This window comes from Drosophila mauritiana, chromosome 3R, assembly GCF_004382145.1.
Source record: "Drosophila mauritiana strain mau12 chromosome 3R, ASM438214v1, whole genome shotgun sequence".
Lineage (NCBI taxonomy): Eukaryota > Metazoa > Arthropoda > Insecta > Diptera > Drosophilidae > Drosophila > Drosophila mauritiana.
Genome location: NC_046670.1, coordinates 5,219,570 through 5,235,614, shown reverse-complemented (window position 1 = coordinate 5,235,614; position 16,045 = coordinate 5,219,570). Strand labels below are relative to the sequence as shown.

General features: G+C 42.0%; 4 protein-coding genes across 8 annotated transcripts in view; 3 read left to right on the top strand and 1 right to left on the bottom strand.

Moving 5' to 3' along the window:
• The first annotated feature begins 1,108 nt into the window (after positions 1 to 1,108).
• Positions 1,109 to 1,678, top strand: LOC117143854. The gene is made up of 2 exons (XM_033308716.1): positions 1,109 to 1,127; positions 1,179 to 1,678. Exons 1-2 carry the CDS (start codon positions 1,125 to 1,127, stop codon positions 1,656 to 1,658), a joined length of 483 nt encoding a protein of 160 aa, XP_033164607.1. The 5' UTR covers positions 1,109 to 1,124; the 3' UTR covers positions 1,659 to 1,678.
• Positions 1,679 to 1,794: 116 nt separating this feature from the next.
• LOC117143853 (antennal-specific protein OS-C) lies at positions 1,795 to 2,610 on the bottom strand. Of its 3 annotated transcripts, none has more exons than XM_033308714.1 (3): positions 2,336 to 2,455; positions 2,106 to 2,283; positions 1,795 to 2,039 (listed from the first exon to the last, which is right to left on the bottom strand). In XM_033308714.1, the coding sequence occupies exons 1-3, from the start codon at positions 2,423 to 2,425 to the stop codon at positions 1,912 to 1,914; spliced, it is 396 nt and encodes a 131-aa protein (XP_033164605.1). In that variant the 5' UTR covers positions 2,426 to 2,455; the 3' UTR covers positions 1,795 to 1,911. The 3 variants fall into 3 exon arrangements, with proteins under 3 accessions (XP_033164605.1, XP_033164604.1, XP_033164606.1); XM_033308713.1 differs by having other exon boundaries at positions 1,795 to 2,051; positions 2,336 to 2,451; XM_033308715.1 differs by having other exon boundaries at positions 1,795 to 2,283; positions 2,336 to 2,610.
• Positions 2,611 to 2,969: 359 nt separating this feature from the next.
• LOC117143852 lies at positions 2,970 to 6,792 on the top strand. Of its 2 annotated transcripts, XM_033308711.1 has the most exons (7): positions 2,970 to 3,053; positions 3,293 to 3,360; positions 3,416 to 3,440; positions 3,688 to 3,801; positions 4,286 to 4,464; positions 4,905 to 6,181; positions 6,258 to 6,282. In XM_033308711.1, the coding sequence occupies exons 2-7, from the start codon at positions 3,313 to 3,315 to the stop codon at positions 6,265 to 6,267; spliced, it is 1,653 nt and encodes a 550-aa protein (XP_033164602.1). In that variant the 5' UTR covers positions 2,970 to 3,053; positions 3,293 to 3,312; the 3' UTR covers positions 6,268 to 6,282. The 2 variants fall into 2 exon arrangements, with proteins under 2 accessions (XP_033164602.1, XP_033164601.1); XM_033308710.1 differs by lacking the exons at positions 2,970 to 3,053; positions 6,258 to 6,282 and adding an exon at positions 6,415 to 6,792.
• A 6,132-nt stretch (positions 6,793 to 12,924) lies between these two features.
• The window catches only part of LOC117142779 (protein doublesex), a 41,966-nt gene continuing 38,845 nt past the window's right edge, over positions 12,925 to 16,045 (top strand). Inside the window, exon 1 of one of the 2 annotated variants that reach the window (XM_033306970.1) lies at positions 12,925 to 13,604. The gene's annotated coding sequence lies outside the window, so the exon portion shown is untranslated. The remainder of the gene's footprint in view (positions 13,605 to 16,045) is intronic. The other variant, XM_033306968.1, reaches the window with a different exon arrangement.

The following is a 16,045-nucleotide window of genomic DNA, read 5'->3' as shown; positions in this document are numbered from 1 at the left end:
TGTTTTAAACACATTAGATCCATATATTTGTCTTTGCAATGACAATAGTAGCTATGCTGATAGTGCTGGAGTTCTGCGATGCATTATATTATGTTCCGCGGTCAAATAGGAAAATCAGATACCCGTAACTTGTCTAGTGGGATAAAATTCAATATTTTCTTGGGGTTAGAGAGGACGTGGTATCCTAGAACAAGCTGACGGCGCATCAACATCTCTAAGGTCCCAATCTTTCTGACTTGTATAGTTCTTTTATAGCTTATCTCCCATGATACGGACGGTAGGACAGGACGATCAACTGAGCTAGGTGCTAGCTGATCGTTGGTTTCGAGTATTAAACTAGGTTTTTGTAATTTATCTATTAAATGTATTTTTGCTGCATGCCGCGCTCAAACGAATTTCAAAGAATATTTAATATTCACCTTTGAAGGCTTGGCCCACGAAATGTACAGATACATAAGATTTAAAAAAGATTCGACAAAAAGTTTAATATCAAAAGGTATTTGACCTTGCAACGAACTGATGTGAAGTTGCCACGCCTCCAAAAGAAGTCAGAAAAACAAAGTTGACTTATTACAGGAATAGTAGGCATGTCAGGTCATTATGGTTAATGAGAAGCTGCATGGGCATATGTAGACCTTCTGAGGGTTCCTCGCAGAATGCGAACCAGCAGAACCGTGTACACTGACTTTATGCAAATTATTTACCAATACTTTGTTGGCAATAAGCGGACAGGAACACGGATAGGACGCCATGCATAATTATTTCATTACGACCTAATGAACAGCTTCCGATCGATTCTCATTACCTAGGGCCTGGTTTGTGGTAAAATAAATTGCCAATATTAGTCTCAAGAACACGATCACCGAATACTGAGAAGTGCCTGCTTCCAAAGTTACCACATTCTAACCGAGATGTATTTTTATGCAGGCACTAAGACTGTAGATGGGCAAACTACTTTAAAAACAACATAACTATATTATTAAGACCTTTTAGGTGTCGTATGCAAAGAGCACTAACTGAATTAGTTATGAACCACGAAGCGGAAAATCAAAAGTTTTCAAAGCGGAAAGGATTTCGAGATCAGCAAAAAATATCAAAAGCAATTCGATCGGCAAGCGGATAATATGGTAATGTACTGCCTAAAATCGTTGCCCCAGGTTAATGCATTCTTTTTTTAGCGTCACTTTATCGTGCTAGTATCCTGCATCCTGGTAGTTATATTGCCCTGCGTGTTAGGGGCTCAAAGGACAGCTATCAGGAGTCGTTATAGAAGCCTTGTGAAACCAAAGACGAATGTCATACGGCCTAGAACCAATCAAACAACACAACTTATATTGGGAGACTATACGAAAATCTTTTATAAGCACTGCACGGATATTTTCAAAGAGAAGTACTTGGTTGCCAAAGTGATCCATGGCATGGTTAGTGGAATTTTGGACAGGCTCAATGAAGTGTGCCTAGACAAGCCCATTCACCCACTTATCCACAAAGTTTTCACGGAAAGCCTTCTGTGTGGCGAAAGCATGTCGAATGCAATCGATAGCGTAATTGACATTTTATTTGGAAATTTCGAAAGAAATTGTAGGGAGAGGCCTGGATTCATTAGCTATTATATTTTAACCAGTTCGGAAAATGAAATAGTTGAATCAAAAGGTTAAACAACAATCTGAGAGCTTATATATTGAAGTAACCAAAATAAAATAATTAAGGGTAGTACAAATACCTCTTATAAGACAATATGTTTACCATGTCTTAATATAATGTAAATAAACGAATATACTTTCGAGAAACTCAAGAAACCAAACTAGATCCAAATATTATTCACTTGTTTAAGATACACTATGCAGATACAAAAGTCAAACCAGTTCCGGTCCAGTTCCTTCCATGGTAGTCACTTGAAATTTGGCTGGTCTATTCGTTCTTCTCGACGCCAAACAATTCGGAGGCAGGGGTCAAGTTTTTCAGAAATTGCAGAGATCTTGCGAAGCGATCGCCCGCTTCATCCACGCTGGGAAGAATGGCCTCCAAGAGAATGGGGACTACTTGCTCGCCTACGGATTGAAAAAGCTCAGCGATCTTGATTATGGTGGCCGGATCTGGCAAACCTGGAATGACCGCTCGAGCCGATGGCGTGTTGTCCGTATTCACTTCGCGTCGCCTGCGCCTGCTTTCCTCGGAATCCTCGACTGTTTCCTCGGAGGAGGAGTCATCGTCGTCTCCATCGCCATCGCCCTCCTGTTTGATCACCACCTCCGTCTCCTCGCCGGCAACTGTGATCACATCCTGATGGCGGATTGAGTTATGCATGCTCGAACTGATTATACTCGTCAATCACCTGTGGCCTGGCCTGCGTTTGGGTCACCATCTGAAGCATCACCAGCAGGAATCCGGAGAGTAGCAGCTGTCGTCCCATGTGAAAACCCATTTTGTCAACTTGGTTGGGGCTTACGCACCCGCCTGCCATATATATAGCTCCCAGTTAATAGGCTAATGACACTTGCATGTCTCTTAATCGGACAAAGATAATATGCAGGTTAATGCAGAAATTGGTCAATTTTGGTGTGGCCCACCTAAACCAATTTGAGTTCTATTCGGCAACCTTGTGGAGTCGGCAGACTCTGACTCTCCAAACACCCGGCAACTCAGCATATTTTGGCCTGGAATGCGCCGACGAATGCAGTTTGCTCTGCGCTGGTGGCTGGCCACAAAACCAGGTCCACCAACGTCGCTTTTGGTCAAGCGAGAGAGCTCAGGTAAGCCGCCACGCAGACAGGTAGTTTTTTGGGCCCGGCTCAATCTCAATCGCCGCGAGCCATAAATCGTACTTACGCACACGGAACGCGTTTCTTTCACAGGTATAATTAAATCAAACTCGAGGAGCGGTTCGGATTGGGGCTGCGCCTCTGGGGGCGATGCACTGCCAGAGCGAAACTGCAACTTTAGTTGCGAATCAGAGCTCTTATCGGGCAGGTCACAGTGCAAAATACAAGCCAGTGCCAAATATCGCATTTATTGTTAATAGTTTTATTAATAGTCTTTCAATAAAAATAAGGGTGTGTGTGCGTATAATATTTTTAGTGTGTGTTAATATTATATTATTGACCATTCAATACCAATATATAATTGTGCGCTGTAACTATAAATGAATTCGTATAAAATTACAATGTTTCTTTAAGAGTTTACATCATCAGAAATACATATCTTCAATACAATATTTAATTAAAAATTGGTTTTGGGCTAGCCTGTTTGAAGGATAGTAATTTTCATTAATATAAATTAAATTCTCCACCAGCTCAGGAATACACCACTGCCATGAACCTATTTTCGCGCTTAATACGTTTAGGAGGTGGCGCCAGCAAAGTAAGTACATTAAATTCAAGTATCTCAGCATTTTTAGTGATTAATAATATTGCAGAGCTCCGTTACGCTTCCAGCCCCTGGTATGTTTTATTCTAAGCTAACAGTTCAAATTTCCCGCCAATCACTTTTGTAGCATCGGGCTTCTGTAAGACAGCGTTAAAACGCACTGAAAATTACCGAGGTATTTTCAAAAAAATTAAGTATGGGAAGATTAATTCCTAGTAAGCCCGTATCTCATAAAATCATTTACATACCGCACAAGCGAGGCATTTGTAAAGAATTCTTCGCCGCGTTCATTTCGCTAATTATTGCTGCGGTCTATTTTAGGCGTGTGCGATAGTACAATCAACGCAGCTTCTGAAAACCCACCCGATTCTACGGAGGTCTACAAAACTATAGCCGAAGATACTTTTGCGGGAGCCAGTTCGAACCCCGAGAAAGGTAATTAAACAAAGAAATTGTGTCTACATCTGGGGAAAAATGTATGGCTGACGTAACAATGCGTCGAATTTTCAATGGAACCACTCATGAAAATGTATCTAAGTATCTATATTCAAAAGTGTATATCTACATTTTTTGTGAGTGTCTGGGGTCGTGGTGGGCGTGTGCTTATCAGTACGGGAGATAAGAAGAGAACACCGAAAGCGATATCGATTTTAGACCATGCCACAGGTTTCCAATGAAGCGCAAACTCGAAGCGTGGCTCGCATGCTGTGACGTCAGCAAGTTATTCCAGAGAAAATCCCATACGGAAAACATCCCTTCTCCTGTGAATCATGAGGAATGTGGCTTTCGACTTCGACTTAACCTTACAAAACCAGCACAGTTCCCCAGAGAAAGGCTGTTGGCTTGAGCCTAACGTGCTTACGCTTAATTGAAACTGATTAGAGCGAATTGAATCATTGTTGAATCATTTACTTTTCAGTCGACATGGTCCAGGATGAGAAGGCGGCCCACGCCGATGGCGCCGACGAACAGATGCTGGGCTCCAACGGAGTGGAGGATAAGCTGGCCGAGCGTCGGGATGAGGTGAAGTTCATCAAGGGCGATCACCAGAACGGAGATGCCAAGATCGACATCGGAACCGTCAACGGAGGCAAGCCTGTGAGTATTTTACATACATACATATTTGGAAATTAATTGGAAAATATGAAAAGAAAATAATATATGTAGACATCATTGGTTACACAGTTATTTCAAAAGCTGAGCAACTTAAATAATTTAAACAAAATCACTAGTTATGTACATATGTATGTGTGCATGTGCTTATGCTATAATTCAAGTTACACTTAGTTGAATTTCGTTTTCCGGTTAATGACCTTGGTTTGTCATTCAATAAATATACATATGTATTAATATGTGGGTATACATGTGCAAATACAAATTTATTAATGTATATATGTAACATACATATGTATTCGCGATTATTGAAATATGTATTTCATATTACTAATGAGTAATTAGTCTCTACTTTCTGCTTTTACCATAACGCCTTTTATTATTTTATAAAAAATACTAATACCAATTATTTATTTTCATTTCAGGCCTTCACTGGTATGAGCAAGGAGGAGCTCATGAAGTACGCCAACGACCCTTTCTGGGTGCGTCTCCGCTGGATCTTCTTCGTGTGCTTCTGGGCCATTTGGGTGGGCATGCTGGTGGGCGCCATTCTGATCATCATCGGAGCCCCCAAGTGCGCTGCTCCGCAGCCACTTCCATGGTACAAGCGTGGACCACATGCCAAGTTCGCCAGCGTTGAGACCTGCAGTCCAAAGGATGTTGCGGACGCCAAGAAACTGGTTTCCGCTGGCGCCATTTATGAGCTGCCAGCTGCTCTGACCTATGACGTGAAGAAGCCTGAGGTGGAGGATAAGATCAAGCATTTGGTGGCTCTGTACCAGGGCAGCGATATCAGGGTTATTCTTGACCTGACGCCCAACTACGTGGCAAAGAACTCGCAGCTAATGCAGGATGCCATTGCAAACCCGGAGATGAGATCGGCCTTTGTGTGGAGGAGCGGAGCTAACGTTCTTCCCAACAACTGGCTCAAGGTGGGCGGCAATCGCAGCGCCTGGGAAACGGTGGGAGACAACTATGTGCTCTCCCAGTTCGAAGACGGTTACTACGACCTCAGGATGAACAGTACCATCGTTAGGAACGAGTTCGGAGGAGTCTTAAAGCATCTGGTGGCATTGGGCGTTCGAGGCTTCCGCCTGAAGAATACCAAGTTCTTTGCGCTATTCGATAGCCTCGAAGATGAGCGGCCCTCGTCATCGCCGAAGGACTTTAGCCTGGGACCCAATGAATATGGCTTCTACTCCCACAATCAAACCACTTTCCTATTCGGCTTGGGCGATGTGCTCTATGACTACCTGAGCGTCGTCAAGAATTCCTCCGACGAGGCTTTCTTCTCGGTTGCCGAGGATGTCATGTACCCACAGACTTACCAGTTGAGCAGAGTACCTGGAGCATACGGAATCGATCTGCCCATGTACGGAAACTTTGTAAAGGTGCTCAGCAAATCTAAGCCAGACACGCCGCTACAGAAGGAACTGGAAAATACACTCGCCCTATCGGGCAATGACAGCTGGCTGCAGTGGAACTTCGCGGACATCTATGTCGACACCCCACAGGATCCATCTGCTCTGGCCTTGTTCCTATCCCTACTGCCCGGTGTTCCCGTGGTGGCTGTGGATGCTGTAGCTTATCAGAACGTCACCAAGAACACCTACGAGCAGATCACCACTCTGCGCAAGACTGCATCCTACATGCACGGAAATCTCATTTTCTACCAGGCCGATCCACTGGTCGCCTTCTCCAGGTAATTCAAGTTCTTTAATGTCTCGATCGTATTTGTTACTAACTTTTGTATAATTCATTATGCTTGCAACATGAAGGCAGAGGTAAAAACTTAAACCAAGTGTCTATTATACAGTAGTATTTTAATTTTCGATATTTCTGATTTTATATTTCATTTAATCTTACCATAACTTATGCTAAATTTCACTTCTCTTTTTATTTTCTCTAATTTTATGTATATGTTCATTTCCACAGGATCAAGTCTGGAAACCCTGGCTACTTTGTCATCTTCAATCCCACCGAATTGCCGCAAGCGAGCAACTTTACTATCCCAGACAATCTGCCGGACAAGATGACCGTGTCCTATTTCAGCGAGCATTACAACGTCAACACGGATAGCTCCGGACAGGTTGCTCATGCTGGACGCGTGAATCTCAAGGAATTCAAGGTGGCCCCGCACTCCAGTATTATCCTGACCTATGTGCCAGTGAATGCTGACTAATGTGGTAGTACCTGTAACTATACACCAAAATCAACAATATTGCATAAAGGCATATATACAGAAATTGTATAAACAATTATTAACGCTTTGTTAACCGTTGAGATTTAAAGCCGCCAAACAAAATTAAAAAATTATTCGCTGAGAACTTTTTAGACTTGCTTGCTTGTTCAATGCGCTTGCTAAGAAATAAATACAATATTTGCTTGCATTTAAAATAAACTTGTTTTTTACTGGATATAAGTTTGGAATAAATTCAATGGGCTTAAAATTAAAAGAAATATTTAAGTATAACTTATAAAGAAGTCTTAGATATTGGTCTGGCAACATCCAGTTTCTGGCAACGCCAGTTTTCGCCAGAATGGCAACTCTATTTAACGTGTAATCCATATTCAAATTCAAAGGTCCTGTGTGCGATGTGGACTTGAGTTGGATCAACACTATACAATTTTCTAATTTGGCATTCTTAAACAAGTTGGTCAAATTGCAGCTCTACTACTTAAATGTCATACCACACTGAAAAGCAGCACAACTATTTGGCCTTTGTGGAAAAGTTTGAAGACCTCAAAGAAAACAGCGAATGCATTTGGCATACGTGTGTGGGCCAACTTTGAGATACAAATAGTTGGGGCGAGCTGGCAAAACAAAAGTCTGTGCGATGTGTGGGCTGCCAAAGACAAATAATCAAAATCGACAAGCGAAATGAGCCAAAAACAAAGCGGCCAAAATGTTTTTAGTTTGCACAGTCCTCGCTTTGAATGGCAGCCTGGGGAGCAGGAGCTCTCTCCACCGCCTCCTCGCCACTTATGCATGTGTACCACCAAAAGGCCAAAAGGATATGCGCACGTGCTAATGTGATTAGATACACAAACACCAGCATGCTGATGCTGGAAAAGGCGACTTGTTCGAGGAACCGCAACATGCAGTGCAGTTGATTGCGGCAAGCCAGCTACAATAACAAGAAAACTCGACTACCGAGCTGAACAACTTCATTTTCGGTATCTCCGAGATGCAAACTATTGTTGCGCAGGTCATCATCATCGTCCACATCATCATCATCACCATCATCATCTGGGAACTGCGAACTTCTCGACCGGCACTCCGCCCCTTCCCACACACATATTATGTACTTACCACCCACCACCATCCCTGCCACCCACCTTAGACCTGGCCTTGTGCGCTGCGAAATTATTTTGTCGCTACAACTTTTCCATCAGGCAGTCATCAAGTGCAGCACCAACCCTTCAGGACAGGTCGACTCGGGCTGACCACTGATTTAATTGCAATGTGCAACACATCTGCTGCGATGTCACCAAATGCGCAGGGGAATGCGTTAAGTGGTTTTTAATAAAGTTTTCACTTGTATCCTGGCTTCGGCCTTGCGAATGACCAAAGGGTTAATTGCTCCCCCTGACAATCTGTGGTTGTGACGGATATACATTTTTTTACACTAAAGGTCATAGATGTTTTGTAGGATTAACATTTTGTATTCGGTAAAGTGTGCTTAGGGCTATGAATGTTTTATATGTATATTAATATACTATACTTTTTGAACAACCTTTAGTACATGGATAGGTATCATTAGTATCACCATATCTAATCAAAATATCCCGAAAGATATCGGCTTTTCAAAATGAAACTAATAAAGTAGGGAAAATTAAGTAGTAAAGTAGCGGGAATTTTAAAGACCACACACTCGATTATCACGTTCTTAAATGGTGCACATGTATTTGCTACTATAATATATTAAAATAGCCCAGTAAGAACTTTAATATTCGACTATAATAGCTTTTGTCACGATCTGCACACATTTTTTCTATGATAAACAAGTAATCGTGAGCGATAATGCCATGTTTTATGTTGCATGATCAGTGTAATTGCTTTATTAATTGCAGAACGCCGAGTTCTTACTTTGTGTTAATGCAAATTTCGTAATTAAATTAAATACAGCCTTCGCAGTTAATATATTTATTTGATATTTAAATACAATGTGGTGCAAGTCACCCCAAATTGAACTATTTTTAAGATTAAAACCTTTGCTGGCACATTTATTAGGTGTCACGATATCAGCTTAGGGTTCCTTTGAAGGGCTTACATCGGATTATGGGGCACATACGCAGCAAGTGTCAACAACTCAATTCGATGGGCAGAAAAAAAACAGCCAAATGAGTCGGCTAATTTGTATTGATTTTTTATCGGCCAGGCCAACTCCCTTTTTTCTTGCGCCCCATACTTTTTCAGCTCTATGTTGCTGGTGCGTATTTCTGTTTGTTTTGAACTTTCCCATGCATAAATTTTGCATATTAATTGAGCGACTGTCATCAATATGTCTGTGCGCAGCCCGGAACCCACCCAATGACCATTGACCATTCCCTGCGCCAGCCTCATCACAGCATGGCATCATTAGTTGGCCTAAAAAATCCCATCAGGCTTTGATTAACATTTTGTGCACACAAATGCCGGCCAAATGCAAGAGCGTCTAAATGAGTTGCATCTAATTGAGTGACAAACACGCCACGAACAACACAACACCACCGACACACCAGTCCCAGACCCAGACCCAGACCCAGACCGACATCAACTGGCCACCTCTCACAAACTGTGCCAATTTGTTTTAAAATGCATCATCCCGGCGCTCAATCAGCTCTGCTCGGTCCAGTCCGGAACTTATCCCACCCCAGGATCCTCCAATGTCCAGTGCCTGCTCTCGACTGTTTTTCAATTTGCATGCAAGCGTAAATTACTCTCGGCTCGAGACCCCTTAACCCCTTCCTGGAACACCGGTCCCTGACTCCACACGGATTCCGCCCGCTGGTCGGTTAAAAGGTTTGTCCTTTGGTCATGTTCTATATGCAGATTGCCATCGCTTTCGAGGACTGCTCCGTTCTTGCTCCTCCTTTTTGGTGTGCCTGTCGGAATCTTGTGCCTGACTGCTTTAAATAACTCTGCGTATCTTGGTTATGAACATAAAACACGTTTTTTGGCACCCCATTTGTCATTAAGCTACCAATTTGCTCGGCTTCAAAAACATCTCAAATTTCCCACCGACCGCACGAGAGGGGGGAGCTGAAAATTAGCCAGGCTATAAGAGCCCAAAGAAGTGAGATCAAAAGGCAGGCGATGAGGACGAGGATGGCGAGTCTCTCCCGACGCCGGCCCAAAAATGATAAACACACAAATCTTTGAGACCGCAATTTAAAATTTTAAAATGCTTTTTAATTGAGATGTTTCGTAAGTTAAAACAATTTACTTACTTCTGTATATTTAAACAAAATAATTAACTACAATAAGGATGGCTTGAAAATCGTATTTGAAAATCCGATTAGTCCTGCACAAATGCTCTTTTCTGGGGAATTTAACACTCTATTTGTTTACTTAAGTGTGGTGTAATCAAAATTGTTTTACATGAACTCCGAAAATTCCCCCATTAATCTTGAATGGCAACTTGAACAATTTCACGGAAGCAGTTTTGACTTCGTGTACATATTCACCCGATCCGTTCGGTGGAAATGCAAACTGACAGCCGCGGTTGATATACATTTGCGATCTGGGCGCCAGACTTGTGTGCGATTCGCATGCCTAAGCAACTCGACTGGCTACCCAGTTAAACCGGAGAAAAAAATGGCGATAATTCTTATATATATGTATATGGTTATAGATAAGTGGTGTTTTAAGCAAAGCTTAGTGTGAAAATTCCATAAATATGCCATGTAAATAGCTTACTCCCCGACTTTCGAACTAAAGTAACACATTCAAAGTAGATGCCGTTTTTCTCGGTGTACTTATCTACCCACTACCGCAAACTAAGCCGAAAGACCTCCTTCCGACTCGCTAACAATGTACAACAACTTGTAGAATGGCCATAACAATTATAAAACACGAACACGAGTCGCTCGCGGGGAATTGCAATTGCAATGGGCGGCAGCTGGGCAGCGGGGAGAGGTGTCTGCGGAGACAGACTGCGGTTGGCAACTTGGATTACCTTTATCTGGCTGCCGGGTCATCCGGAGAATTCTGCGCCGCGCACTTGGCAGCATTCCCCGATGTCGTCGCTGTGTCGTGTATCTTTGGTGCGGCTTTCGAGGTGACAACTGCGACAGCTAAACGTCAATTTGTATAAATGTTTGCAATTGCCACCGATGCGTCGTTTGTGGTGAGTGTGGAGTTGTTAAAAATAAAACACACTGAACGCTGGTGATCGATGCGGGGGTCGCCAATGTCCTACGAGAAGAAAAAAGAGTATCTGTCAGATGCAGAGAGTGGAACTGCGAGCAAGAGAGCAGATCATAAATAAATATTTGCCGGTTCCTTAGCAATTTGCATTTTTTCTGACCGCCCGAGTGTTTGTTGTTTGCCGTTCTGCCCCAAGTTTGTTGGCGTTTCTTGAGAGCGCACTCGGCCAAACGAGTTTCGATTCGGATGCGTATCCGCGAGATACTCTTCCCGCGCCGCTCTTTGCTAATTGATTTATGAGATTGCAAATGCAGATGCCTCCAGCCAAGCTCTTTCGACACTCCGCCATAAAGTGGGCTAAAATGCGTGCGATCCAAGGTATAAATATGCAAGAAATGCGTCTGCGAAGCTATATGAACTTTATCGTTCTACAATCGGATTCGAATGAAAAATGTATCTCATTGCATATGCAATCTATACAGTTTCGTGAAAATCAATAGCCCACCGCTCTCAGCTATAAACATTTCTGTTTCACTTTCGGTACATTTTTTTTTAAATAATACGTTTTAGTACCCTGGTATGCAATTATTTTAAGTTTTCGCATTACCTCGCTGATATTGAGAGTTAATATAATAAGTAAGTAATTTTCTTTAAATTCAATTTTGTATGAGTAAGTCAAAATAATTACATAATTCATTAAATTCAAGTCACTTTATCACTTCATTTATTTAAATGTTAAATTAATAACTTTTGTCTCTGAAACACTAAGCGAGAATCAAAAACGATTAAGTAATGAGTATTATTTTAATATTTTCTGATCGCTGAGCCATTCATTCCCCTACAATTTGGTCACCAATGTGAAACTATCGAAGTACCGAAGGCCCTTTCGCAAACGAGTCACTGCCCAGGATCGAACTCTCGACCGTTTTTGGTTACCTTTTTGGGAGTTGCGTGCATCGCCTGGGGGAAGAATCTTTTAATGGAGCCGAGCATCGGACAAATTATCTCCGCCGTACTGTATAAACGATCCTGACTAATATAACGGCTGTCGATGAAAGGGGACCTTTCAATGTGATAAATGCGAGTGCGACACACGCAAATCGCTGCGTCTCCGAAGGTGGCATTAATACGCGGAGCAGGCCGAAGCCCAGCTGAGTGGTTCGACCTATATCGTCGGCTAGACGCCCAAACCCGATTCGATGCTCCCCATATCTGGCGCTTCTTCTTCTCGCGCCACGCGGAAAGAGAGCGGAAGAGAGAGAGAGCGGCCAGAGTGCAAATTAACGATCGGCACATGCAGGCGGAGACGTCAATGTACGGCAACAAAGTTGCTCCACTCGAGCTTCTCGCAGAGATTCGCAAAAAAACACGCGAATTTCAAGAGAGCACCGCACAGAGAGGAAGAGCATTTCTTCGATGTTTTATGCTCCCCATTAATGGGGCAAATGCACTTTACGCTCTCGCAGACCCGTTTCTCTCCGTAACTCTCTGTTGCCCAAGATGCTTTCGTTTGAGTTCTTCACATACCAAAGTTGTTTCGAGCTTATGAGTTTGCTCAAAATCGTGGGATCCGAAAAACGATTTACTTAGTATTTAAATACTTGTAAGTTATTCGCATTACACTTATTAAAAAACAACACAAAAATTAAATTTTTTAAAATAAATTTTATTTGGCTGGTATTAGCTGAAAATAGCCCTTAAAAGTATGCAACGCAGGGGAAGAGCATTAAGTATCCGCAGTGTGGAATCAATATTTTTTGCGGCGAATTTAGCTCATATTATATACGATTTAATAATTCGTAAAACTTTTTTTTATAGTTCATAGTTCATATTGTAAGAATTGTGTTTAAATTTACATATGGCAAAGAGCATAGTAGAATGTTAAGATTGAAAACGGTATGAAATAAGAGTATCCCCGTATCTGGTACGCACCCAATTTCCTTTTTCTTAGTTGCTGTGCAGTGCATCCAGCAGTCGAGCAGGTCGGATGCTCGCACTCGTTTCTTTTTTCGCGGTGCAGCAACCAGAGTGCAAATACAAATAGCAAGAGCGTTGCGTCGCCAGTCGGTGGGCCCGTCTCTGTGCCATAAACACATGCTCAGTTTTAGGTCCGCCCGTCCGCCTGAAAGTCCGTGTATCTGTCCGCTGGCTTTTGGTCTGCTAGTCGGACTGGTACTGGTCCGAGTGTTAGTATCGTGCTCGGAGCTTTAGCTTTGTGGCCGCAACCAGTTTGCTGGCATCGATCGTCCTTTGCAGGTCGTGCATGTCGCGTTGGCGTCTCGCGTCGTCCGCGTTCCGTGCTCGAAATCGCAATCTCAAACTGAAGTGAACAGAACTGGAGCGAATTCGGTCCAAAATTCTGTGCGATAGTTTTTAGTTGCTGTGCGAAGTCCGCAAATATCTCTAGAATGCGTTGACCTACAGGGAACCAGATTGAACCGCGAGTGCCATGCTAAACAAAGTCGTTTGCGACTACAGCTTGTACGGTTTAAGATAACAAATAAAATAAATACATTTTTACCGGCTCCACACTCTCACTCTCGGTCCACGAGGCACTCCCGACCGCCTCGATCCCAGTCGATCGTACTCCCCGTATCTCATCGAGGGCTACGAGTGCTAGTGCTATATTCTCTCACTTTGCTTGCATAACCAAGAGCAAAACACACCGCGCGGAGGCAGATCGCAGATGCAGATACAGATACAGATACTGCTAGTAGTCTAGTAGTGGACCTGGAGATACTCTAGCGAGTGCATGCAATTGGCATTGTACCCGGTAAGTGAACGATGAGTTACGAGCGCTCTGCGGCCAAAATGTGCCACCACTCCGCTCCGTTTTGCCACCTTTTTGCCCGGCATTCGGGGGCGTTGCAAACTGCCTTGTAATTGCCTGACATAAATGCTCGTGTGTACAAGGCTTAATGGCGATAGCAGCAGGTACGCTCAGCGATTGCCATCTACAACTGGCGGTATGACTGCTGGATGGGAGGAGGGGGCAGGGGTTGCGAGCGGCCGGTTCAGGCCATTGTCTGACTTCCAAATTAAACAGGAAACGAGCAACAGGTCGTGTTTTGCAGCCGCACTATGAGACTCCCGCATAGCTCCATTAGTTTCTAAGATTGGGATAGTCTAGGCCATTGCCATTGCCGTTCGCGATCGGTTATCCTAGATGGCCGTATACAAATAAGGCAAATTGGACCAAAGTCTAAATGGTTATGAGGAAAATGCAAATGACAAATACGAAACCAACTTGCTTAAGACGACAAGCACATGCTGCATATTATTATTCAAATTAAAGTTGAAGCGAAGGCGGTTCTTGTTACTAATGAAGCTTACCATCGATTAATCACGAGTGCTGCAATTATGTAATGTATGATGTAAATTTATGTACAGCGCGAAAGGACAGCTTACGTTCACCTTAAGTTTTAGATTTAAATATTTTTTTTATCTTGGGGATAACTATTCATTTGCTTTGCTTATTATTCTTGTCATTTGTACTAGCAATAGCATAATTAACCTTGCTAAGCCCGTATATGTTAAAGTTTAAAGTCATATTTTAGTGGAAAGAAACTGCAGCTTGCTTTCACTCACGAAATCTCGACTTTCGTGAAGATGGATGACGGAAATGGCAAGATCGAGTACACCTGTCATTAAAAAAATGTAAGAACCTAGCATGCCGTGTGAACCCAGTCAGCAAACATACAAGCTTTTGACTAATAGATTTAATAAATTACTAAACCATATTAGCAAGACGAATATTTTAGTATAATATATGTAAATCTGAGCTTGGTAAATATTTGCAAAAATATATATAAATATAAAATACAAGTAAATGCTTTTTTCTTAGTGCACAGTTGTAATGATCTTTACTCAACTTTTTAAGCTGCACCCCACTTGCAATTATCATATAATCGACTTAAAGTACTTTTGCCATTTATAACGCCGAGCTGTCCTTGGCCCATTAATAACCTGAAGTGGGTTCTTATCGTGATCTCTTCCGCTTTAGACAAATTAATTGAGCATACACGCGCAAGCTGCAATTTTTTTATGCTCGCCCGTAATCAATTTAATCCGCTTTTCCTCTGGCAACTTTGACAACTGTTTCCCTTGATATTTGTCATTATTTCCCCCAAACATTTATCAAATATTGAACACTGATAGCCAGCAGGGTCTTTCTCTTAAAGTGGCTCTTCGAAGGAGTTATTTCTCTGCGGGTCTCTCAGCTCATACAAATTAGAGGCGACATGCAAGATAAGCAATCTTGTGCAGTTTTTAAACACACAGGCAAAATAACAACATTTTGCCGTGGCCAGCGGGAGGCGGTGGAAGAAAGGGGGCGGGTATCTGGTGCTAGCACGAATGTGAGACCCGTTATCAGCACATCGTTCATGCTCAATTTACCCTCCATTTAAATACAGGGTATTAACTCTTTAGACTCCGAAATTAAGTCATTACAGCAATCGTAACTTGAGACAGACAAACACTCGCACTTCATGTCACCTAGCTAATAGATTGAAATTCCTCCTCGCTAGGGGCTTTTGGCTATGTCACATATATTTCTCCCTATCTTTCGTTCATTGGGTTCTAATCAATCGTCAAACATTTTGAGTGTGGATCTGTATGAATAGACAAGTTCAATGAGTCACCATAATGTCAAACTAAGTGCAAATTAGATTAAACACGAATCAAACACGCCAGCAGGTGTGGAGAAAGTGGACAAGCAGTGTAGTAGAATCTTATATTCCCTATCTGAGTGTAAAACACACGGAAGCAATATATTCGAATAGTCGAATAATCTTAAATTCTTGTTCTTAATATAAAGAAAATTAGTATATATGTATGTATATATTTCATTTTCAATTGAGCAAAAATAATAGCAAAACCTACGTATTGAGAAATATTAACCACATTTTCCCATGAATACTTAATTATTTGGTTTTTATATAATTTATATACAATTGATTATATGTAAAGATTTTTGATTTTAATACTTTAGAGTGCCAATAATTAATTTAGCTTGAACAGAGTATCAACACACGTATTGGCTTAGTTTATTTGAACAGGTAGGAATATTTTGGTAGTTTAAGTAAAACCCTTAAATTTAAAAAAAAAAAATGTTTTTTAGACTCCCTCTTTTCCATTAATTGTTATTATATTATAATATATTTCCAAAAATCGTGATTCATCATATGTACATACATATGTATATAATATATG